We start from the raw sequence: 22526 nt of genomic DNA, 5'->3' as shown, positions 1-22526 counted from the left end.
AGGTCGGTCCCCAACGTGCTATGTAGCCAATGATGACCTTGTCCCTCCTGCCTCCACTTCCCCAGTGCTAGGATTACAGGAGTGAGCACCCAGCTTTATGCAGTGCTCTGGAGCCAGTCCACGACTTTCTTGCATGCAAGGCAAGCATTCTGCCAGTAAAACCACATCCTCGGCTCCTGGAAGGTGTTTCTGATGGTCAGATGCATCCTGTGTCCAGCTGTCCAAGACAGCGTGTTCATTGCCTGGTACTCACACAACGTGGAATAGGGCTGTCTTTGTGTCTAACCCTGTTTATGTGTGCAGGAGGCCTCTGATGCTGATGTGGCTAGGGAGACAGGCCAAATTGTTCCAGGGTGGAAGCTGCTGGCTGAAGGAAACTTCCACTGGAACTTTAGAAACTGTGCTTGCTGAACAGAGAGCCTCTCTTTACTCCGAACCTGGCTAGTGCTTGAAGCAGTGCAGACACTCGGCAAAGACCCAATGATGGAGGTGGGAAGTAACACAGGTTCTCTTGCAGGCATTGCCTTTTATTGACAGCTGATGCTGGACTTGCTTTATGGATGAGGGTACTAAAGTTCACAGGACTTTGATGCATGGGCTAGGGATGTAGTTGGTAGAGTGCTTTCCTAGCATACATGAAACCCTGGGTTGATTCCCCAGTGCTCAGAAGGCAGAAGGTCAGGTTCAAGATCAGGCTAAGGCATTTGCCACCAAGCCTAATGACCTGAGTTCAATCCCTGGGTCCCATATGGTGGAAGGAGAATACCAACTCTTGCCAGTTGTCCTGTTACCCCTATACATGGTGACAAGGTACACACACAGGTGCACATGTGCTCTCGAGTGGGCTCTCTCTCTCTTTCTCTCTCTCTCTCTCTCTCTCTCTCTCTCTCTCTCACACACACACACACACACATTATAAATAAATAAGTAGAAAAAAAAACCCTTTTTGGAGTGGAGAAAGAAACTGTCTAGATGGCCAGACCTGTGTGGTGCCCTGGGAGACAAGGGGACAGGAAGAGACATGAGTCTAGTCCTCAACAGGATCCCCTATCCCTGAGTTTTGTGTCTTTGGAGCAGAAAGAATCCCCCATCCCATCCCAGACTGCCCTATTATTATCAAGCTTAGGGATGTCTTGTGGTAATTTAGCTTGTGTCATCTGTCCAGACTATGCATGCTTGGAGTTGTGGGGGTGAAGGTTGAGGAAAGGGAGCAGGGTGGTACGCAAGCTCAACTCTGGGTTTGGCTCTCAGAACTGTGCAGTGCTGTGCTCTGAGGGTGGGGACCTGATGTCTCCTCAGAGGCTGCTGTCTGCCCTAGGGCTGACTTTGTGAAGGACAGCATGGAATGTCCATCCATCTCTGACTCTCTGCCCTCTGGCAGGGATGCAGGAGGCCATGGGCCTTCTCTGGACTGGTCACAGCCAGGGAACTCTGAAAAACATCCAAGGCTACAGGACAACAACAGTTCTCTTTATGCAGTTGCGTTCTGCTTAGCCCTCAACTGTGTGCAGATGAGCTACACCCTTAACCTTGGGTATAGGTTCTCACCTTCCACTTTGGGCACATAACCCTAGCTGGCCTGCAAGCATCTGGGCATTCTCCTGTCCCTGTCTCCCACATCCTCTTAGGGGCTACAGACACACGTGATATTGTCCTTGTCTTTTACATGGGTTCTCGGTACTCAAACTCAGGTCCTCACACTTGCATGGCATCTGAGCCGTCTCCCCAAATCACCCACATAGGCTAAGTTGACAGGCTAGTGAGTCCCAGAGATGTGCTTGTCTCTGTTTCCCTGGCACTGGGACTATAAGTGGGTGTCAGTATGCTTGGCTTTGTGTGTGGGGGGTGGGTTGCTGTGAGTCTGGAACTCAGTTCTTCATGCTTGTGGCAAACACCTCACTGACTGAGCACAGAGAGGGCTCTACTTTCTTCCAGATCCAGCAGATGTTGGCTGGAGCTGTCAGACTGTACTGTGTGTGGAGTAAGCATAGAGTCCTTTCCTTACTGGCTGTGACCTGGTCTCTCCTTCCTTGCCTCCCTGGCTGTGCCCTCATCTCTCCTTCCTTGCAAAAGTCTTTGCTCCTTTGTGTGTTAGCTTTCTGTCCCTGTGACGAAAATACTACTCAAGAGTGGAAGGATTTACTTTGCTCACAGTGTGTCATAGTTTCTTTCTGTTGCTGTGATAGACTGCTTTGACACACTGGATCCCCATCTGTCTTGAGGAAAGTCAGGGTAGGAACTCAAGCAGGAGCTGAGGCAGAAACCACAGAGGAAAGCAGCTCACTGACTTGTTGCCCATGGTTGTTGGTTCAGCTGCTTTCTTAAAGCCAGGACTACCTACCATGAACTGGGCCCTCCTGCAGAAACGGTTAGTTAAGAAAATGCTGCCTACACATGCCCAAGGCCAGTCTGATGGAGACATTCCTCAGTTGAGCATCCCTCTTCCCAGGGGGTGCTAGTTTGTGTCAAATTGAGAAAAACTAACCAGCACATGACTTTAGCTTCAGATGTGTCAGTCATCATGGTAGGAGGTAATGGTGGCGCAGTCACGAGAAGACATGCCCTTATGTCCCAGCATGGTGGGGAGGAGCACACAGAAAGAGGCAGGTAGACAGACCCTTGGTGCCTGCTAGTCAGCCAGCTTAGTCTACTTGTTGAGTTCCAGGTCAGTGAGAGATGCTGCCGCAAAAAAAATGTGGATGGTGCCTGAGGAATGACAGCTGGGATTGCCCTCCGGCTTGCAGCCCTGCAGCCCTCCATCCCCCATACATGTGTCCCTACACACACAAAATTTCATGTTTTAAGGAAGTTTACAACTTTGTGCCATGTTTGTCACCATTAAAGGTTGGATCCTCCTGAACCGTTTAAGCAGGGACATGTTCCTGGGCCAGCCCTGTAAGTCTACTGGCCAATGCTGACCTTCTTCTCCTTCTGCCCCCCTCTAGCAACATGTCTGAATGCTTGGCCGATGCCATGTGCCAGCGCTGCCAGGCCCGATTCGCCCCCACAGAGCGCATCGTCAACAGCAATGGGGAACTCTATCATGAGCACTGCTTCGTGTGTGCACAGTGCTTCCGGCCTTTCCCCGAGGGGCTCTTCTATGAGGTGAGGAGGCTCTGGGCAGTAGCCTGTTCTTGAGCCTGTGGCTGCTGTGTGACCCGGCCAGGCAGGCTATGAGGCAGCAAAGCAGAGTTTCTCGAACTGTGTTGGCCCATCCCTCACCTGGGAACTTCTGGAGTCACTCTTCTTCAGCTGCCACCCCTAGACAGGTTCTGGGCAGAACCTGGGGTAAAAAGAACCCCGTCATCATGCTTGCCCTCCTTTGGGTCAGACAGCAAATGCAATGGCTGAGTGATTCCATCTCTGGTGAGGGCGTTTCATGGTTGGAGTTGGGTGAGCAGGTGATGTTTGATGAGGCCAGCAGAGAGGGACAGACAGACAGACAGACACACACACACACATACACACACACCCCTCTGCAGGAAAAGATCTTGGCAGAGGGCATGGCATATGTAAAGGTACTGAAGTAGAAGCACATGGGGTATTTGGGGAGAGGCTGGTGTGGTGCAAACAGAAGCAGGAAACAAGACGGAGACTGTCAGGAGGTAGACAGGGACTCTCCATCTTCTATCCTAGTGGTTCTCCTTTGGGATGTTGAGCTTTTCTGTGACAGATTGGAGCCACTTGGGTTTGGAACAGAGGAGTCACACCATGGTCCCACATGTGAAGAAAACCCCTCTGATTCAAGGCATGTGACATGTGCCTGCCCGACACACCAGATAGAGGGAGGCTATGCAATAAGACTGTCTCGAAAACAAAGTGGAAGAGAAAGGGAGGCTCCAGGCACTGTGCCATATGGAGGCTGTGAGCCAGTTGGGAGAGAAACTGGGAAACCAGGTGGGACCAGGAGTGGGGCTCTTGAGTCTTGAGACAGTCCAGATAAAACTTAAGGGCCCGGAGTTGCCCACACTAGCTCTCAAGAACAAGTAGCTAAGTCCTTTCTAAACACAGCTGTTGTTACAAAGTAACTCATGCATGGGTGGAGGAAATGCCTCCATCATTAGAGTGCTCGCCTGGCAATCAGTTTAATCCCCAGAAGCGATGTAAAAAAAACAGGGCGTACTGGTTTGTGCTGTAGTCCCAGCACTGGGAAAGCAAAGACAGGTGGATCCTTGAGGCTCACAGGCCAGTCAGTCAGTCCAGCCTCTCTGTGAGCCATAGGCTGATGAGAGACCCTGTCCCCAAGGGAGAGAGGCACTTATATACACATAAATAGTAAACCATATCAACATACAGGAGTATAGTACTTTATTAAAATGAAGATAACAGAGATACGATACAAAAGATACTTAAAATGTCCTACTTCTCATTGTTTCATTAGATTTCCATGTCCTTTGTGTGTCTGAGATTATTTCAGTCTGTGTGGTGCCATTTGTGACTTCAGCATAGTACCAGTCTGGCAGTAAGATTTACACCACAGCATCTGGCAGACCCAAAGTCAGGGCCTCTGTTGCCTCCCCCCAGAGTTGGTTAAACACTGACTGCACTCCACTGGGCTGCAGTGGAGGGAGGACCAGAGCTCAGAGGGGACTGTCCTCTCTGGTGGAGGGAGCAGCTGATGGCTGGTGTGAGTACGTGTCTCACATGTCAGATGAGGATCTCCTATTGCTCTCCAGGCTTCCGAGAGCTGCTGGGTGGCTGCAGAGGCAGCAGAGTGTTGGGGAGAGCTCTGCGAGGGGTTTTAGACCAGAACCAAGCAAAGCACAGAGTGGGTGTCTGGGAGATATTGCTGCTCAGGAAGGTCAAGCCTCTGCCGTCTCCCTGGCTCACTGGGGGAAGCTGTATGTGGCTTTTTTTTTAGGGAGTTATGGAGGATGACTTTGAACTTCTGCTCACTCCTGCCTCCATCTCCCAAGTGCACTACCACAGCCTGTTTGTGTAAGTCTGTGGCCTGAAACAAGGGCTTGCTACATGTTACACAAGTACTCTACAAACTGAGTACATCCCCAGACAGGTTTTTTTTTTTTTCTTTTTTAAAGAAGCAAATTGTTAAGGGAGAGGAAGGCAGAGGCAAGCTTTGGTCATGCTTGGGGATAACACACGGCAGTGGCTGACTGCAGCACTCCGGTGCTTTTCTTTGTCAACCCAATTCCCCAGGCCCTGCCTGTGTTCTTTCTTCCCGCTTCCCTCTGTGGGTCTTCTGTCATCTCTGGGGACACCGATCTGGTCAGACATGGAGGACAAAGTGGCACAAGTGATGCAGATTTGACTCATTCTTCCTCAGCCCAGCTCCCACCTCAGTTTGGCCTACTGTCACGGTCCTCAGCAGACCGCAGAATGCCCAAGAGTTGGCCTTCGACCCTCAGCATCTCTGTGAAACCCTCATTTTGCATTCTGATAAACTGCATGGGCTAGTCCCCTGCTCCAGCTAGTTTTAGAAGGCTCTTCCCCAGGCCCCAGGCCCCTGTTATTTATTAGGGGCAAGGGCTGTGTCGATGATGAATGACTTGCTTGTCTTTTGTCTGTGGCCCCATTTGCAGTTTGAGGGCCGGAAGTACTGCGAACATGACTTCCAAATGCTGTTTGCTCCATGCTGTGGATTCTGCGGTAAGAGCTGGTGACAGCACTTAGGAAGTGGGGAGGGGTCAAGTAGGGAACAGGCAATACTGGCACACTGGTATTCTTACCCATCACCTCATTCTACATTCTGAGCATTGCTCTTCAGGTCCCTAAAAGAGGGGTGCTTGGACAAGGCTGTACTGGGGGGAGCACCAGGCTACATAGGACTTGGGAGGTGCTGAAGGGTGGGGTGTGCTGTGACTGACATCTGAGATCTCTCCTCTTCTAGGTGAGTTTGTCATTGGACGCGTGATCAAGGCCATGAACACCAACTGGCATCCAGGCTGCTTCCGCTGTGAGCTGTGTGACGTGGAGCTGGCTGACCTGGGCTTTGTGAAGAATGCAGGCAGGTGAGGCAGCTGCAGTTGTGGACAGGGAGGAGGGTCTCTTGCCCCCACTCTAAGTTCCACGGTCCAGTTAAGTACCAGGCGCCTTCCAGGCTCTGCCAGCAACGTCCTTGTTCTACCCTTACTAGGTGGAGAACACAGTCTCCAGGGTATGTATAAGGATGGGGGCAGGAGAGTGACAACAGACAGGGCTTCCTCCGGGCAAGAGATGCTTCTTTGGGAATAGCAGCCATGAGTGGCCATGGAGGATGTGGAGTTTTAAGTTGGCAAATCCCTATTACCCCTGTCATCCTACCTGCTGCTAACGCACCGTGCTGACCCCAGATGTCTATCTTCCCCCCTGTACACACATGGCTGGAGAATGCTGGACAGATAGCCCTTAACCAGGTTGCCCAATTTACCCTAAATTCAGAATTGTAAACCTCATTGCTACTCTGGCAGTTCCCGTCCAAGAAGCTTTACTCTTTCTTCTCACCCCTGCCTCCCTCACTGTGGGTTCTACATCTCCCCTGCAGCCATGACCTCATCTCCCACCTGTGTGGGACAGCGTTGGGGGACCTCCCAGGAACACCTTTGTGCCCTGAAGTCCTTCTAAACAAAGCTGTTGGCCTCTACACCTCAGGTCAAGCTTAGATATCACCAGGTCCTCTCCTTGACCTCCAGCGGCCTCACAGCTTGACTAACCATTTCCTCTCCCTGTAAGGCCTCTGTTCTGTGCTCTTCCTCCAGCTTTTCTCTGCACAGAGGTTCTCTTTGGGCCCATGCTCATACCTGACCTTGAAGATAAGTCTTCTCAACAGCACATCTGGACAATATAGGGACCTTCCTCACGTCTCTCCTTTGCTCAATTCCCATGCCTGTGTGGCATCTCCATTTGAGATTCCGACACAACAGGTCCAAAAATAGAGCTGCAAGTTTCTCCTCCTCTGACCCAAGTCTGCTTCTGCATCTCCTGTTCCAGAAAAGGCGTTGCTGTCTTCCAGAAACTCTCCAGCTCCCCCACAAGACTATCCTTCTTGTCTGGGTACTTGGTTCTCTGTCAAAGCCCCTCTGTGACCTTTATCTCAGCCCACAGTGATCTTATTCCTTTGCTATGCCACTGGGGAGGCACATGACCTCGCTCTGGTCCTGGCATCTGTAAGGCATGGTCTTATATTCAGCAAGCTGTCTTGGTGAGGGACCACAAGGGTGGACTGACCTGTACTGGCGTGAAGCGATGTTGAACATCAGGGGCAGCAGTCTGGGCTGTGCTCTTTCTGAGATGAGCCATGAACGGGCCACTACCCCATGCTTTGGAACTCAAAATATAATAGACAGATATAGGGCTTTTCCATTGATGGGCAGGATACAGTTGGGGGGTTAAGTTGGAGAATCCTTCTAACCTAGAGTGGCCTGGAACTCCATGATGCATAGCTTCAGGTCTGCCTGGGGCAGACATGCCATGGGGCCACTAGAACCAACAATAAGGGAAGCATTGCCTTCCTTGGTCATTCTTGGGTGGAAGGGAAGAGAATTTCAGGGGGAGGACTGTCATGTGTCTTGCTGAACTAGCACAAAATTTTCCTTCATTTTAAGGCTTGATTATGTTTAAGAGTAGTACAAACAAGTACAAAAAAAGGATACATTAGTTTGGTCAACACATGCTGACAAGTCTAACAGTTCAAAGCCAGGCAGCTGAGGCTGGCAGAAGCCTCTTGGGAGGGAGTGGAGATGCCCCTTCTGGGCTTGAGTGAGCTGGAGGCAGGTTTACACACCTGGCTCCCTGCCCTGAGCAGGTGCTAATGGCTGTCCGTCTATGCCATATGCCTATCCAGGCCACCTTCTACTGAGAAACTCTAGACATTGTCAGGAGAGAGGCAGGCATGGGACATGGTTACAGCAGGAGAGGCCAGAGCTGTGTTTGCTGGGTTCACATGCAACCAGTCAGAAATGTACTCATGTGTGACTATCATAGAGTCTGTGTCCCCTAAACTTTGAAAGAGATCATCTCCCAAGGCTAGCAAGGGCACTGTAAGGAACACACGGCATACCATGCACTTCAAAGGAAAATTAGACACCCCTCTAGTTCCAATGAGATCTGTGCTGCCTCTTTTTCTGGATCTTGGGCCGCTTGCTCTCTGGGTTCCTCTGTAGGGCTTTGTTGCTGTGGGCGTCTGTGGTATGAAAGAAGATGGAAGTTCAGTAGGAAAGAAAGGTTCCCATTGTTCCAGAAATGTCCCTGTGGCTCTCTTCCCCATTTAGCACCAGTGAAGTCACTGAGTGTCTGGGAGCTGTAAATAAGGCAGCTAACCCAGTGCGTAGAAGGGTGGGCAGGGCATCCTGTAGTTAGTACTCCCTCTTGATGGGTTTTCAGACTGGATGGCCTTGCAGTTAAGACTTTGGAGCAGGGTGGGAAGTGCTGACATTTCAGTTTGTTTGCTCAGGAAGTGGCAAGGGAAGATAGGCTTCTTTAGCTGGTTCTGGTGGCATGTGTGCCATTGGATAGCTGCTCCTCCTACAACAGTCTACAGCTGGCCTGGTGACAGGGCCTACTTGAGGCTCACAGCTCCAGGCTCACAGCTCGGATCGGGCACTTAGGGAGCTCTCATTGGTTTTTCCTTCAAAGCTAGGAGGTGGTCCTGTGAGCCGTTTGCTGCAGAGCAAGTTGCACAAGGCATGGCGGAACTTCTCAGCCACAAAGAAGTACATGACAGGGTCCAGGGCCCCGTTGAGGCTGGTGAGACACGAGGTGATACGATTCCCTAGGGCCAGGGCCCGCTGAGCAGTGCATGAAATTCCACCACCGTGATAGTGAAGCACGTAGACTGAACGGTGGATGTGGTAGGGCACAAAGCAGATGAGGAAGATGGCCAGAACTATAGCAATCATGCGCACGGCTTTGTTCTTGAGGTGCTTCTCTATACGGGGACCCTGGCGCAGGCTGCGGATGATCAGCAGGTAGCAGGTGACTGTGGTGATGAATGGGAAGGTAAAAGCCACAGCCAGAGATGCCAGGGCATGATGGGAAGCCTTCTCCCGGTACAGTTGCAGGCAGACAACCGTGTGGTTGGTCTGCACTGTCTGTGGGCTGACTAGCAGTGGGGCCATAGCCACAGCCACCACCACCCACAGGAAGGCACAGGCCAGGTGGGCATAGAGAGGTCTTCGGAGCTTGAGGGACTTGACTGGGTGCACAATGGCCAGGAACCGGTCAGCGCTGATGCAGGTGAGGAAGTAGATGCTGGCATACATATTGAGGTAGAAGAGGAAGCCAGTGAGTCGGCATGGGATTTCCCCAAATGGCCAGTGATTTCCAGAGAAGTGATAAACCAGCCGGGTAGGCAGGACCAGCACACAGGACAAATCGGCCACAGCCAGGTGCATCAGGAACACGTTGGCCGGGGTGCCTGACTTCTGGTCCCATATGAAAAGCCACAGAGCCAGAGAATTGCCTACAAAAGCTAGGATGAAATCCAGAAGGTAGAAGCAAGCAAAGATCATGTTCTCTAGGGGCGTCTCCTGTCCACATTGCTCAGAGTAAGCCAGGGAGGAGTTGTCAGTCAGACTTGGTAGGGCTGCCTCCAGGCCGTTCATGGTGTGGCTAAAGGCAGAACAGGGAACAGAGTTGGAGGGAATACAGAACCAGTTATGGGATCCCAGGATGCACTCCAAGGTCAGAGGCAAGGTCTCTGATGCCTTCAGACTCTCCTGGCACTAACTTGAGAGGAGCGGAGCTATTCTAAGCTTGGCATAGCTGCTGAACTCTCGTGACAGGATTTTCTGTGTCTGTTGGAGCTAGTTGAATCTTAGGCATGGTTCCTCCTGTGAGTAAGGAGGACCTGGGGTAATTGCTGGAAGACCCAGCACCTGGAATCTACCTTCTGCACTGTGCCTATTATCTGCTCCCTCAGGCCTATAGGGTGGAGTGAGTCCTGGAGGGAAAGAGAACCAGCTTGATAGTCTGGGCTTGTGAGGACAGAGAGAGCCATTATTTTTGTTACTAACCCCACCCCAAGGCAGGGGTAGCATTGTGTGTGTTGGGGTGGGGTTAGTAACCCCATAGGTGAGTATCCTCCCCATAGGTGAGTAAGTAGGATCTGTTGCTAAGAGCCTGGTGTTTGACACCCACTAGTCCTTTCGTGTTGGCTTGCCTGGCGCGCCTGCTCACTCTGAGTCCCATGACCTCCCTGAACTCTGACCTGGTCTGCAATGAGCAATAGGTCACTACTTTTTGCCCCACTACTTTTTGGCTCCTCCTATACTTGCTAGCAGGACTCCATCAGGGCTGCACTGGGCACACTTTCTGTCACGGCACCCGAGAACCCCAGTATCTCCCGAGTTTTCCACACTTAGCTGGTCAACTCCACTTTGTCCGGTTTTTTGGGTGAGAGCTGGGTTTAGGAAACCTTTGCCAGGGTCTCAGGCCAGCAGGGAGTCCCTTCCAAGCCGAGGTATTCCACAGCCCAAGCTAGGGTATGGGAGAGTCCTGCATCTTCCAGGATACTGTTTCACCTCTGGGGGCCAAGGGGACCCTGTGGCCAGAGCTGGGAGTGGCTCATCACATAATGTGCTCTGGGGTTGCCCATTGTCCTTTGTGGGGCATTTCCAGGACTGGCTACCTAACTTTGGGGGCTCAGTGTAAAATGAAAATGCACAACCCCTGGCTCAAAAAGAAGAATTTGGGCTGGGTATGTAGCTTAGGTGAGAGAGTGCTTGCCTGGTATACATGAGGCCTTGGGTTTGATTCCCAGCACATAAACTGGGCATGGTGGCAAGTAGTTGTAATCCCAACACTTGGAAGGTGGGCAAGAGGTCAGAGTCATCCTCCATTATATAGAGAGTTCAAGACCAGCCTAAGCCATGGCTTTAACAAATAATGATAATTCTAAAAAGTAAGAATTTCAGGATCCTGGACATTGCTAAACAGCTCAGGGCCCCATGTAACTGCGTGGTGTCTCCACTCTGTCACTTCCACTCGGTCTCCAGAGGCTCCCCAGCCCTCCCTGCCCACCCCCGCCCCTTACCTCTTGCAGAGGACCCAGGAGGAAAAGGATAGGAAGCAGGTAAGCTGTGAGCGGACCGTGGGTGGTGCTCCAGGTGGACTCCTTGTAGCCGTAGGAGGGAGGCTTGACTATTTAAGGAGAGCCCACAGTGCCTCTGAACCCGAAAAGCTGCTTCATTCTTGAGGGGTCCTTTGTGGGTTAGGCTGCTTTTCCAGCTGGGTCTGATTCCAGGGAGCATGCACTGAATATTCCAGTGTGTCCTCAGATTGTGCGTACCCCCATCCCCCAGCCAGGCCACAGAGCATCACAGAGGCCAAGTGTGTGACCGTCCTGGGAGCCTGGGAGTGGGCAAGGGCTGGGCCGGGTAGGGGTCTTTGGCTGGAATTGACAGACACAACAGAACATTTCAGAAGGGCACGATTTTCTACTAGTGGGGGGCGAGGGAGGGGCCAGCTACCATGGCAACGGTCCAGGATCCCAAGCTTACTGGGCTGGTGGTGGGGTAGGAGGGGTGGGGGGTGTTGTTATACATGCCAGGGTTGGAGCTGAGGAGTCTCGGGCCAGATGAGAGGGGATTCTTTCAGACACTTGCTGTAGGGTCCTTGTGTCCTGTCCTGTATAATTAGGCCCCGTTCGGGTATGCGGAATAAATCACGGCCTTCATGCGGAGCCCAGTACAGCTGCAGGCGCTTTATAAAGGGGGTGCTGTCTGTGCTGTGGGGCTGCAGCTCAGCTGGGCAGGCCTGAATTCTGCCTGGGAGGGCTTCTCCGCAGAGCATAGCCAGCAGGAGGGCCTCAGTGGCTCTACCACCATGGCTTGCTCTTCTGGGGTGGCTCAAAGCAGAGATGTGTTGGGCGTTGCCTGTGACTCATCCAAGTTCATCAAGACTGATATCACTAATTCGGCAGCCATACAGCACAGCTAAATCAGCATCTTTAGTTTCAAAACACTTAAAGTTTTCAGTTGAAGTATTTGAAATTAAGGCTGAGAATATAGCCCAGCCAGCACAGGGTTCCATCCTCAAGGCTGCATAAACCTGTGTTCCCTGCACTTCAGAAGCAGAGGCAGGAAGATGAGAAGTTCAAGGTCATCTTTGGCTACATAGTGAGTTTGAAGCCAGCCGGAGTTACATGAGATCTTGTCTCAAAAATAAACAAACAAAATATTTGCAATTATTTGTGCTTAACATCTGGAAAGGCCCTACTACCCAATGGCATCTATCTTCAGTTTGTCTTTTCACACAACACTGTGCAGCTGGGGACTGTGCCCCCTTTGGCAGTTGAGGAAATCAAAGCTCAGAGAACTGAGTCATTCACCCTGTGGCAAACTCTAGCAAGTGGCAGAGCCTGGCTCTACACCCCAGCACATGTCACTGCAGAAGTAAGGCTTTATGTGCATTTGCTCCTTTCTGTTTGCCTGGTGCATCTTAACATAAGAATTCTTTTTTTTCGGGGAGAGAAGAGTTGAGACAGGGTTTCTCTGTGTAACCCTGGCTATCCTGGAATTCACTCTATAGGCCAGGCTGGCCTCAAACTCACAGAGATATCTTGCCTCTGCCTCCCAAGTGCTGGGATTAAAGGATGTGAGAATTCTTACACTCCTCTCTCTCTCTCTCTCTCTCTCTCTCTCTCTCTCTCTCTCTCTCTCTGTGCACACACACATATATAAAACAGGAAACCCAACTGAGTGTCTAGGTGGTGACTTCACCAAGTTCTAAAGGCCTCTTAGGGAGAAAATTAAAGTGGCACCTAAGGAGTTGGGGGTATAGCTCACCAAGAGTTTTCCATGGAAGCAAGAAAACCTGAATTTGATCCCCAAAACCAATGTGAAAAAAAACCTTGGTGTGGTAGATGAGCAAGTTCTAAGCCAGGGAGAGACCCTGTCACTGAAAACAAGGTCAGGGGTTGGAGAGATGGCTCAATAGTTAAGAGCACTTACTGTCCTTGCAGAGGAACTGGGTACTTCCAGTGTGAGTGAGTACCCAGTTCTTCTGCAAGGACAGCACACTCACACTGGCTAGACATGCAATTGGCTGCCTTGAGCAGAGCATTCTTGGACTCACATTGTTTTTTCATTTTTTTCTGAGGCGAAGGATTGAATAGAGGGCCTTGTGCATGCTGGGACTTGAGATATTCCTTCAGCTCATCAAAGGTTTTCTGTTACTGAGGTAGCTTTAAGGACATTGGAACTTTTACAATTTTAGGGAGCTGAGCTGTGTGTGTGTGTGTGCAGTGTGTGTGTGTAGGCCAGAGATAAACCTTAGATTTGTTCCTTAGATGCCACCTGCCTTTTTTTTTTTCTTGACAGGGTTTCTCTGTGTTCCAGCACTGGCCATCCTGGAACTCACTTTGTAGACCAGACTGATTTTGAACTCACAGAAATCCACCTGCTTCTGTCTCCTGAGTGGTGGGACTAAAGGCATGCACCACCAGTGCCTAACTGGCACCCATCTTTTGTTATTGTTGTTTGAAACAGGGTCTCTCACTGGCCTGTAGCTTGCCAATTAGGCTACAGTGGCTGATTGGTGAACCCCAAGGACCCACCTGTTTCCTTCCCCCAACACTGAGGTTATAAATGTATACTACCATGCCCAGCCTTTAAAAACAACTTACTATGATTGTTTATCTATGTGGGTATATATGTGCCATGGCATGTGATAGAAGTCAGAGGACAACTTATAAGAGTTGGTTCTCCTCTTCCACCATGTAGGTCCTAGGGATGGAAGCCAGATCATTAGGCTTGGTAGCAAGCACCTTTACCTGCTGAGCCATCTCAATGGCCCATGTCCAGTTTCTTAAAGTGTGGATTCTGAAGATCGAGCTCAGGACTTTATGCTGGCAAAAATAAGTTCTTCACCAACAGGTCTATCTCTCTAGCCCCTGGGTTTGGTGATTTTGACAGTGCCTCACTGTGTAGATGAGGCTGGGTCTAACTCACTGTCCTTAGCTTCCTTAATTGTGGTCTGAGAGCAACAGATTTGAAGCATGATTCTGTATTGGTTGAGTGCTGCATTGATTCTAAGGAGGAGCTGCCAAATTTAGAAGGGAGTCATGGGGGGTGAGGCCATGACTATGACAGAGACACAGGTAAAGAGAAGGAGCTGACTACAGTGGGTGATTGGGCATGGCACCAGAGTCCTTGGCTGCTGTGTAAATGTCTTGGGTGAGGTCAGAGCACAGATGCCCGGGGGAGGGTGAGGGATCACAGAAGTGAAGGCTGTAGCCACGGCCACATCTGCTGCCTATTGTGTGGTAGGAGGAGCCGAGGTCACCTGTGCTTGGACACTGGCCCCATCTCAGCTTGGTTGTTGTCACAAGACTATGTCCACTGTCTCTCTCTTCCCCTCATGCATATTCATGCCTCCACGCACATATTCAATACACTAACTCTGAGTTACTCCTTAATGATGGGTGTCTATGGACCCGTGGAGGTACAGTCAGTAGCTCAGCAAGTAGCAACACACACCTTGCTTGGGCCCCTAGCACTGTCTTGGTCTCAGAAGACCTCAGGGCATGTAGAGAGTAATGCTCTGTGGCATAATTCCAAAGAATACAGAGGTATCAGGATCCCAGGGGCAGGGGTCTTGAGTCAATCTCTGTGACAAGCCTGTGAAATGGGGTAATGAGTGTCAAAAAAAAAGATGGAGAACAATTGAAGGTTGACCTGAGATTGACCTCTCACTTGCACACATGTGCACACACCTGTACACACATCTGCATGCACAGGTGCACAGCTCACAGAAATATGTATATATTGTGCCCCCCCCCCCCCGCCAACACACACACACAGGGCTAATGGTTGGTTGGCTGTGGAGGCTAGTGACAGGTGGAGAATTGCCTCTGTGGATTTTGGAGCCTGGGAAGGAGGGCCAGGTCCCAGCAGGATTACCCTATTGGGGTGACAAGTGGGCAATAGAGGTCGAGGGGTGTTGGATTGGGGTTTTTGTGCATTCTTTGCCTGAGGGCCCTGGATCTAAATTCTTTGCACCCTCAATGATGAGGAAACAGAACCCGTGTTGATTTCCTTCTCTGTTAAGACCACAGCTGTTGCTCAGGGCAAGGAGCAGAATCAGAAATGACTGAAGTCTTCACAAAAAAGACTCTGTGATGACAGTGGCTGGGTTCAGGAGCCTCCATGTGACACAGCTTTACTTGTCTCTGGGGACAGAAAGCACTTGTGAGCATCCAGCAGATTCCCAAGGAAGGGGTGAATGAGCCCTGCTTGGATTTGGCCTCCCTGCCATGCACTGTGACATTCTATGCCTCACATTCACTGTCACTTGCACTAAGAGACATGTGAAAAGTAAAACATCTCAGCAAATGGCAGCTAAATATCTCTTCTGTATTACACAGTGTTCTAGGCTCAGGAAGCCTTGGCAAAGAAGCACACTTTCCAAAGACAGCAAACACAGGCATTCTAGTGTATGTGTGTAGTTTCCAGTATATAAGTGTTGGGGTTCAAACTCAGGTTGTTAGGTTTGTTGACGAGTGTCTTTATCTGCCAAGCTAGCTTACCTGACCCCTGTCTTTTGCAGGGTGTGGGAGGGCATCCCTTCCAGAATCGATACCTATGGATTTCCATGCCTTGTGACAGAAAAACTTTCTCAAACTTGGGTTTATTCACTTTGAATTATCCAGCTGTCGCTGAGGCTATAGACAGGGCTCTAGACATCTTTTCCTAGGAGACGGTCAGGCAGTTCTGGGAAGAGGTAGAGGGGGGATTGTTCTCCCTGACACGGCTCTTACCTCTTATAGGCACCTCTGCCGGCCTTGCCACAGCCGTGAGAAGGCCAAGGGCCTGGGCAAATTCATCTGCCAGCGATGTCACCTAGCCATCGATGAACAGGCCCTCATGTTCAAGAATGATCCCTACCACCCGGACCACTTCAGCTGTTCCCACTGTGGGTAGGTGCCCAGTCCTGGCCCTGTATGTGGCAAGGGCAATCCTGGCTGTCACAGAGCAGGGCTGCTGGGATTCCCACCCAGGACAGGGGCAAACAAGGCTGGCATAGAGGGCACTCATGAGGAACAGAGCTGCAGGGTAAAGGTAGGATGAGGTGGGAAGCCCCTCTCTCCAGGGCTCCTTGTCCAGGGGCCCCTGGACTGCAGGACTCTGGTCGAGATAAAACAGAAGAAAGAGTGGAGTGTGTAAGGCTGGCATTGGTGTTGAAGAAAGGGGAAAGAGGACAGAAAAGCTGACGATCCTACAGTTCCCTAGTATCCCTTCCGTGCTTGCCCCAGACACCCAGTCTGGTTTACAGGGGAGGGGGGTGGGAAGAAACAGACCTTTCTCTCAAGAAGCTAGCTGGACAGTACACAGGCACTTTCTGCAGGCCTGGGCGGGGATTCTGTGCCCTGGGGCCTGTCTGGGGTGCACATAGGAAGTCTCCAGAGATCAGTGCAAGCTTGCTCAGCCAGAGCAGGAACCTCAGACAAAGTTCCCTGGACCTGAAGGAGGTCAAGTCTGCCCCTGAGGACACTCTGTGCTGTCTTTTAGGAAGGAGCTGACCTCTGATGCCCGAGAGCTGAAGGGTGAGCTCTACTGCTTGCCTTGCCATGACAAGATGGGCGTCCCCATCTGTGGGGCCTGTCGCCGGCCAATTGAGGGCCGTGTGGTCAACGCATTGGGCAAGCAGTGGCATGTGGAGGTAAGCCCGTAAATGGGACACAAATTCATGTTAAGAAGTGGCCTGGTTAACAGCCTCTCTGAACCTCATCCCAGGTTGTGCACCTGCTGGTTCCCTGTGAGAACATTTCTCTGAGGGCAGCCTCTCCTTGTTCTGGCCAGGAACTCTATGGGAGCCAGGAGACCAGAGCCCACAGGCCATGATCAGACAGTCACACTCACCTTACCTCTTATCTATCTTTGCAATCTGGAGTAAAACTTAGGCACAGTCTGCCCAGAGCAACCGTGGGGCTGTGGATGACAGGACCTGTTAGGTGCACAGCCCCACACAGACACAGAGCTGGTGGGCCTTTTCCCTGAGCACCATTACTCTCTTATGAATTCACTTGGAGAGAATGCTTGCAGTTCCAGTGGGCTGGCCAGCTCTATGTCCATACACAGTGCTTGGGTGGCCTACTAGCAAAGGCTATGGAATGTGCAGCCCTGTGTGGTGTATTGTGGGTCCTCACATGCTCAAAAGGATGGCAGGTTGTCCTTAGACTCTCCAGGCATGTGTGTGTGTGTGTGTGTGTGTGTGTGTGTGTGTGTGTGTGTGTGTGTTTGTGTCGGAGGTATATGTGGCACAGGAGGCACCTATTAATATCAGGGCAGCTCCACCTATGTTGGCTTACAATCTGCTTGCTAAGCAGGATCCCAGTGACAAAGGATAACATTGTGATATGTTCAAGGACGAGGAGGAGGGCTGGCAATGCAGCTCAGCTGGTAGAGTGCTTATATTATGCACACAAAGACCTGAGTTGAGTCTTCAGTATTGTATCAAGGCAGGCATGGTAGAGCATGCCTGTAATCCTACCACTTGGGAGGATCAGAAGTTCAATTTCATCCTTGACTACCCAGTGAGTTTGAAAACATCCCAGGCTACTTGAGACCCTGCCTTGAGAAAAGTAAAAACAGAAGGGGCAGCTGGTTCCTACAGCATCCACCCTGGTGTCAGTTCTGCCCAGCTGTGAGCCTTGTCCCCTTTCTTTGTCTTCTGGGGGTCCCTGGGGCAGCCCTGATGTTGCCCAGCCACTCACTCTTTCTTTCAGCACTTTGTCTGTGCCAAGTGTGAGAAGCCGTTCCTGGGGCACCGGCATTATGAGAAGAAAGGCCTAGCCTACTGCGAGACCCACTACAACCAGGTATGGTCTGGGATGGATCCTGAAAAGACACAGGGCTGGAGTATGGTCGAGGGCTGCAGGATCCAGGGCTGGAGGGTGGTCAGAAGCCACAGGACCTGGGGCTGGAGGGTGGTCAGGACCTTGAGAGAGCAGGGCTGGGGCTGTGTTCAGACATCTCCATGTGCAGAAGTGGTGCTTGGGTGACCTGCTGGAGAAGGTCCTGGGAAAGGTTATGGGTTCTGCTGCCCTGTCTTTGGGGGACAATGTGTCCCCACATGATGAAAAGCACAGCAAGATGCTTCCTAGGGTCTTTGAGTTTGCCCAGGTGCTGTAGGCTCCTGAAAGCCCATTATATGCACCAGAAGCCAGGATTGTGTGCTCAGGCACTGGGTTCTGGCTTAGTCTTGAAGCCCATGTGTAAGAGATGTAAGCAGTTGTCCTCACAGTGTCTTCATTTGATAGAATGCCATTGTGGCCCCAGAGTCTAATGGAATGAGGCCCCACCCTGGCCCTCATTCTTGCAGGAGGACTTCAGTAGGATACATCAGTGGGGAGCAATGGGGGCCTTGGGGGACAGTGTCTCAACTTGTGGCTCTTCCCAAGGAGTGCTTCTAGTGGGCTCAATGTCCCCAGAAATGACTCAGGGGGTTGTTATGTCTATGGGCTGAACTGATGGCTTGCTTTGTCCACAGCTCTTTGGGGATGTCTGCTACAACTGCAGTCATGTGATTGAGGGTGATGGTGAGGCCTCTGTCCCCAACCCCCCCATCTTGCTTTTTCCCAACCAGCCTGTTCTCCTGGTGGTGGAGGGCTGGTGGGGTGGTGGTGGGTGGGAGAGGTTGTAGGTTGGAGCATGGTGGTGGTGGTGGTTGGAGGGAAGGTTGTCACGCAGCTGCAGGTCCATCTGGCTCTGCCTGTGCATAGTTGGGCCTGCAGCTGGCCTGGGTGGGGCTTGCTAACCCCACATCTGGCCTCACAGTGGTGTCAGCCCTCAGCAAAGCCTGGTGCGTGAACTGCTTCTCCTGTTCCACCTGCAACATGAAGCTCACTCTGAAGTGAGTGATGGGTGGGCACCCTGTAACCCCGACTTTCCAGCCTGCTTTCCCTGAACTCCAGCCACAGGCATGCCCTGGGCATGTGTGTGGCAGGAGCCAGCTGGGCAGATGAGGGAGCCCAGGGACCCCAGAGAACGATGAAGGAGGCAGTTACACACTTACAAGAACATGGGCTTTGGGGGAAGGACATTCTGGCTCAGGGAACAGTGTATGTAAAGGCAAACTGTCAGGTGGCTGGCTCTCTCCTGAAGACTGTAAGGGTATGGGGTGACCTGAACTGTGAGGTGGGGTGGGGCTCAAGCTTCTAAGAGCAGCAGAGAACCCTAGAGGGTTCTGGAGAGACACCTCTATGTGGGAAGGGAGAATAGAGACTTGTCTCTTCTTCCCCAGTGCCCTTTGGCCAGCATCTTACCCTGGAGCCTGGTCTGCTGGCTGTGGCAGGCTGGGTAGGAGGGCAGAGGGTTGGCAGCTGAGGGAAACTTGCTTCTCTGCCTCTGGGCTCCTGTTTGGAGTCAGGGTTGGTAGGGCATAGACTACTGGGGCTCTGTCTGCAGGAACAAGTTTGTGGAGTTCGATATGAAGCCTGTGTGTAAGAGGTGCTATGAAAGGTTCCCCCTGGAGCTGAAGAAGAGGCTGAAGAAGCTGTCAGACATGACCTCACGCAAGGCCCAGCCCAAGTCTGTGGACATCAACTCAGTCTGAAGGGCCTTGGCCTCCATGTGCCTGCCTGCAGGACCTTTGCCCTCACCGTCCCGCCCCAATTCCTGCTGGCTGCCTCCCACTTCTGCTCCATCCCAGGTCCCTCCCTCTGGTAATGTCACCCTTTCTGTTCCCAGTCTACCTTGGGCTACATAGTACTCTCTTCTACACTGAGACCTGGCCCAGCCTTGTCAGCATTTCTTCCTGTGTCTACAATCTCCAGGGACAGGAGCAAATGGGCTAGGATTATTTGCCATTTGCTTGGCCCACAGATCCCAGCCTGACACCTGTCCATTCCACTCTTCTGGGAAAGTTTCAGTCTCAGAGACCCTTGGGCTTGACTGGGAATCTGTCCCGGCCCCAGAGCCAGCACCATGCAGATGAAGGCTTCTGGTAGAGAGGGAATCCTTCAGTTGCTCAGCCCTAATAGGTCCCTATGCTTACACTGCATCAGCAAATCCAGCCACCTCCGGGGTGAGCCAGCTGGAGGGCTGAGATTCCCATTGCCTTCACTACTCAGGAGAGTTTGCAGAAAGCCTCTCAGCTGCCCACCAAAGCTGGAGTCCCACTTCCTGGGGGTGGGGGCACATTGCCCCAGCCAGCTCAGACCTGCAGTGGTTACATGCTTGCACAATGAAGGTTGATTCACACACTGGGAGTGCTGGTGTGGTTTGTGGAAGGGATGGAGGAGGATGGTGCTGTAGAGCTAGCTATCCTTGCTGGGAATGATCAACACTCAAGAGACACCCCCAGACAGGCAGCCCAGAGAGTTTCAGGTTTCCCAGGTTGGCTGCCACCAGGATTTATAGACAAAAATCAGCCAGGACCCCTCAGGCCTAGGTGTCAGTGGCCATGTGGGCTGGCTTGGTAAGTGTATGATGGTGGTGGTGTATCCCTCAAGGCCTATCAGTTGGATAGGTCTCCAAAGCCCTGTTCACTGCCACGGACATGTCCTTTCTACCAGGCCCTCCTGGGAGCCCAGCAGGCATCCTGGTGCAGAGGGCCCAGGAAGCAGGGTCTCCAGGGACACCCTCTGAGGACAAGAGAGAAGAGAGAGGTGGCAGAGGGAGGGGAGGGAGAAGGGCAAATGAAGTCACTCCCGGAGAATATGGTTGTCACCTGGCTTTGGGGAAAGTCACAGTGCCCTTTGCTTTATCTGGATGAGACCCTCTGGTAGGTGGAGAGCTTCCCAGACTGGAGGCTGCCCGCCTGGCACCCACCCCTCCCCTCAGAGACACACACTCCCTCCTAGTACGTGAGTTTTTATTGTGAACTCAGGGGAGTTACTCATCATCTTCCAGGAGGCTTGAGACCTTCGCTGGCCTCTGGTGTGCTGAGAAGAGGATGGAAGCCGGGCATGGAAGGCTGAGTGCAGATGGGACCTGTTAGGGGTTGGCCAGGGCTGGAGCCCTGAAGCCACGCTGTTTGTTCACTGCATTCATGATCTGCTGTACATACGAAGTCAGCAGGTCATCCATCTTGTAACCCTAGGCAGGACAGGGTGGGGTCAGAGGCTGTGGGTGCAGAGAGAGCCCTGAGGCCACATGGTAGAACTGAAGGAGGAAAGCAAACTCCCTCCTTGGCTTTGCTGCTGCTTGTTCTAGTGGACCTGAGTCCCCAGAATGGGGGACTCTCCCTCTCCCCAGAATGGGCTGGCATGGCCCAGAATCATCTTTGTCTTTGGACATGACCACTGGCTGCCAGCCTTGGGGAAGTGTCTAACTTCCTGACAGGCCTTGGCTGGCTTAGCCTGGTCCCGGGCAAGCAGCCTCTCAAAGTGAGCAACTTCCATGTGGAAGTGAGTAATGAAAACACCCCAGCATCTCTGGATGCTGTGGAGGGGTGGGAGATGGGGGCCTGTGCTCACCAGAGAGGTCTCACACAGCAAACGGCTGCCCTGGCCCAGGCTCCCCAATGCCATGTGGAAGTAAGTGCTGCCACTACTCCAGCTGGAGATCTTGGTGAAAGTGTAGGTGTTCAGCAGTTCCTGTGGACAGAGAGGCAATTGGCAGGAGGCTAGCTGCAGGGGAGGGACAAACAGGAAGAAAGACGTCCACCCTAGACTGGATGACTGCTGTGCTGCCTGCACAGCCCCTGATGCTCTACCTTGGTCTTGGGGTGGATGAGTAGCAACCCGTGTCTGTTGATGGCGATGAGGAGAATGTCTGGGTAGGAAGGCTCAGAGGTTTGCTGAGGAGGGAGAGACACAATGATTATAGACAAGCCCAGGGGGGTCAGGGAATTACTTCCTATCTGTATGTGTGTCCATGTATATACAGGGTGTGTAGAGGTTGGAATTCAATCTTGGGTGTCATTCTTCAGGTGCCAATCGCCTTTGTTTGTCAAACACGGATTTATTGTGTGTGTGTGTGTACATAGCATGTATGAGTAGAGGTCAGTGGACAAGTGCAGGAGCCAATGTGGGTCCTAAGGCTTGAACTCAGGTCATCAGACTTGGGTTCAAGTGCCTTAGCCCACAGAGCAATCTCACGGGTTGCATGTATTAAGTATATATGTATGAAAGTATTGCATGTATCGATGTATTTTTGAAACAAAGTCTCTCACAGTCCTGGAGCTCACCAAATAGGCTAGGCTGGCTGGCAGTCAATCTCCATCCCCCTAACACTAGCATTACTAGCAGGCAACACTATAGCCAGCTTTGTTACTGTGTTTCCACATGAGTTCTGAGGTTCAAACTCAGGTCCTTATGCTTGCAAGGCAAGCACTTTCTCAATCCAGACATCTCCTCAGCCCCCCCCCCGGGGGGCACTTTTTCTGCAGTTAGAACACACACACTCGGGTCATAGGCACTGAGGGCTCAACTGAATGGGGCCTGCTTAGGGGCAGGAGCTGGGCATGGATTAAAGCCTACCTTCACCTCAAAGAAGGCAGACCCAAAGGTAGGCCAGCGGCAGATCCACTTCAGGAATTCCACTTTGGCCTCTGCCACGGTCTTGTTTTTGTGTTTGTCACATTCCAGAAGGAGGCTCTGATGGAAAAGAGGGCCACTGAGAACCTGGGCAGGCTGCCCTGCCCAG

General features: G+C 51.8%; 3 protein-coding genes across 3 annotated transcripts in view; 1 reads left to right on the top strand and 2 right to left on the bottom strand.

The window, feature by feature from the left end:
* Positions 1 to 2934: 2934 nt before the first annotated feature.
* Lims2 (LIM zinc finger domain containing 2) lies at positions 2935 to 20138 on the top strand. The gene is made up of 9 exons (XM_035439061.1): positions 2935 to 3105; positions 5541 to 5607; positions 5849 to 5969; positions 15704 to 15853; positions 16446 to 16596; positions 17663 to 17755; positions 18427 to 18475; positions 18714 to 18789; positions 19344 to 20138. The coding sequence occupies exons 1-9, from the start codon at positions 2950 to 2952 to the stop codon at positions 19489 to 19491; spliced, it is 1011 nt and encodes a 336-aa protein (XP_035294952.1). The 5' UTR covers positions 2935 to 2949; the 3' UTR covers positions 19492 to 20138.
* Gpr17 (G protein-coupled receptor 17) lies at positions 8520 to 9539 on the bottom strand. Its single transcript, XM_035439060.1, has one exon. The coding sequence runs from the start codon at positions 9537 to 9539 to the stop codon at positions 8520 to 8522; it is 1020 nt and encodes a 339-aa protein (XP_035294951.1).
* A 686-nt stretch (positions 20139 to 20824) lies between the features above and the next one.
* Positions 20825 to 22526, bottom strand: part of Myo7b (myosin VIIB) — a 67183-nt gene continuing 65481 nt past the window's right edge. The window contains exons 43-46 of the mRNA XM_035439059.1: positions 22361 to 22477; positions 21595 to 21678; positions 21356 to 21475; positions 20825 to 20975 (exon numbers count right to left, since the gene is read on the bottom strand). Coding sequence (XP_035294950.1) covers positions 20874 to 20975; positions 21356 to 21475; positions 21595 to 21678; positions 22361 to 22477 — 423 coding nt within the window. The 3' untranslated portion in view covers positions 20825 to 20873. The remainder of the gene's footprint in view (positions 20976 to 21355; positions 21476 to 21594; positions 21679 to 22360; positions 22478 to 22526) is intronic.

This window comes from Cricetulus griseus, chromosome 2 (assembly GCF_003668045.3).
Source record: "Cricetulus griseus strain 17A/GY chromosome 2, alternate assembly CriGri-PICRH-1.0, whole genome shotgun sequence".
Taxonomy (NCBI): domain Eukaryota; kingdom Metazoa; phylum Chordata; class Mammalia; order Rodentia; family Cricetidae; genus Cricetulus; species Cricetulus griseus.
Note: the sequence above shows the minus strand (reverse complement) of the source record. Positions and strands in the feature narration are given on the sequence as shown.

Bases quoted from the DNA above. Each gene is read 5' to 3' on its own strand.
- Lims2 (XM_035439061.1), top strand. From the start codon at position 2,950: ATGTCTGAATGCTTGGCCGATGCCATGTGCCAGCGCTGCCAGGCCCGA. The intron at 5,608-5,848 runs GTAAGAGCTGGT...CTCCTCTTCTAG, and splicing joins TCCATGCTGTGGATTCTGCG to GTGAGTTTGTCATTGGACGC. The intron at 15,854-16,445 runs GTAGGTGCCCAG...GCTGTCTTTTAG, and splicing joins TTCAGCTGTTCCCACTGTGG to GAAGGAGCTGACCTCTGATG.
- Gpr17 (XM_035439060.1), bottom strand. From the start codon at position 9,539: ATGAACGGCCTGGAGGCAGCCCTACCAAGTCTGACTGACAACTCCTCC.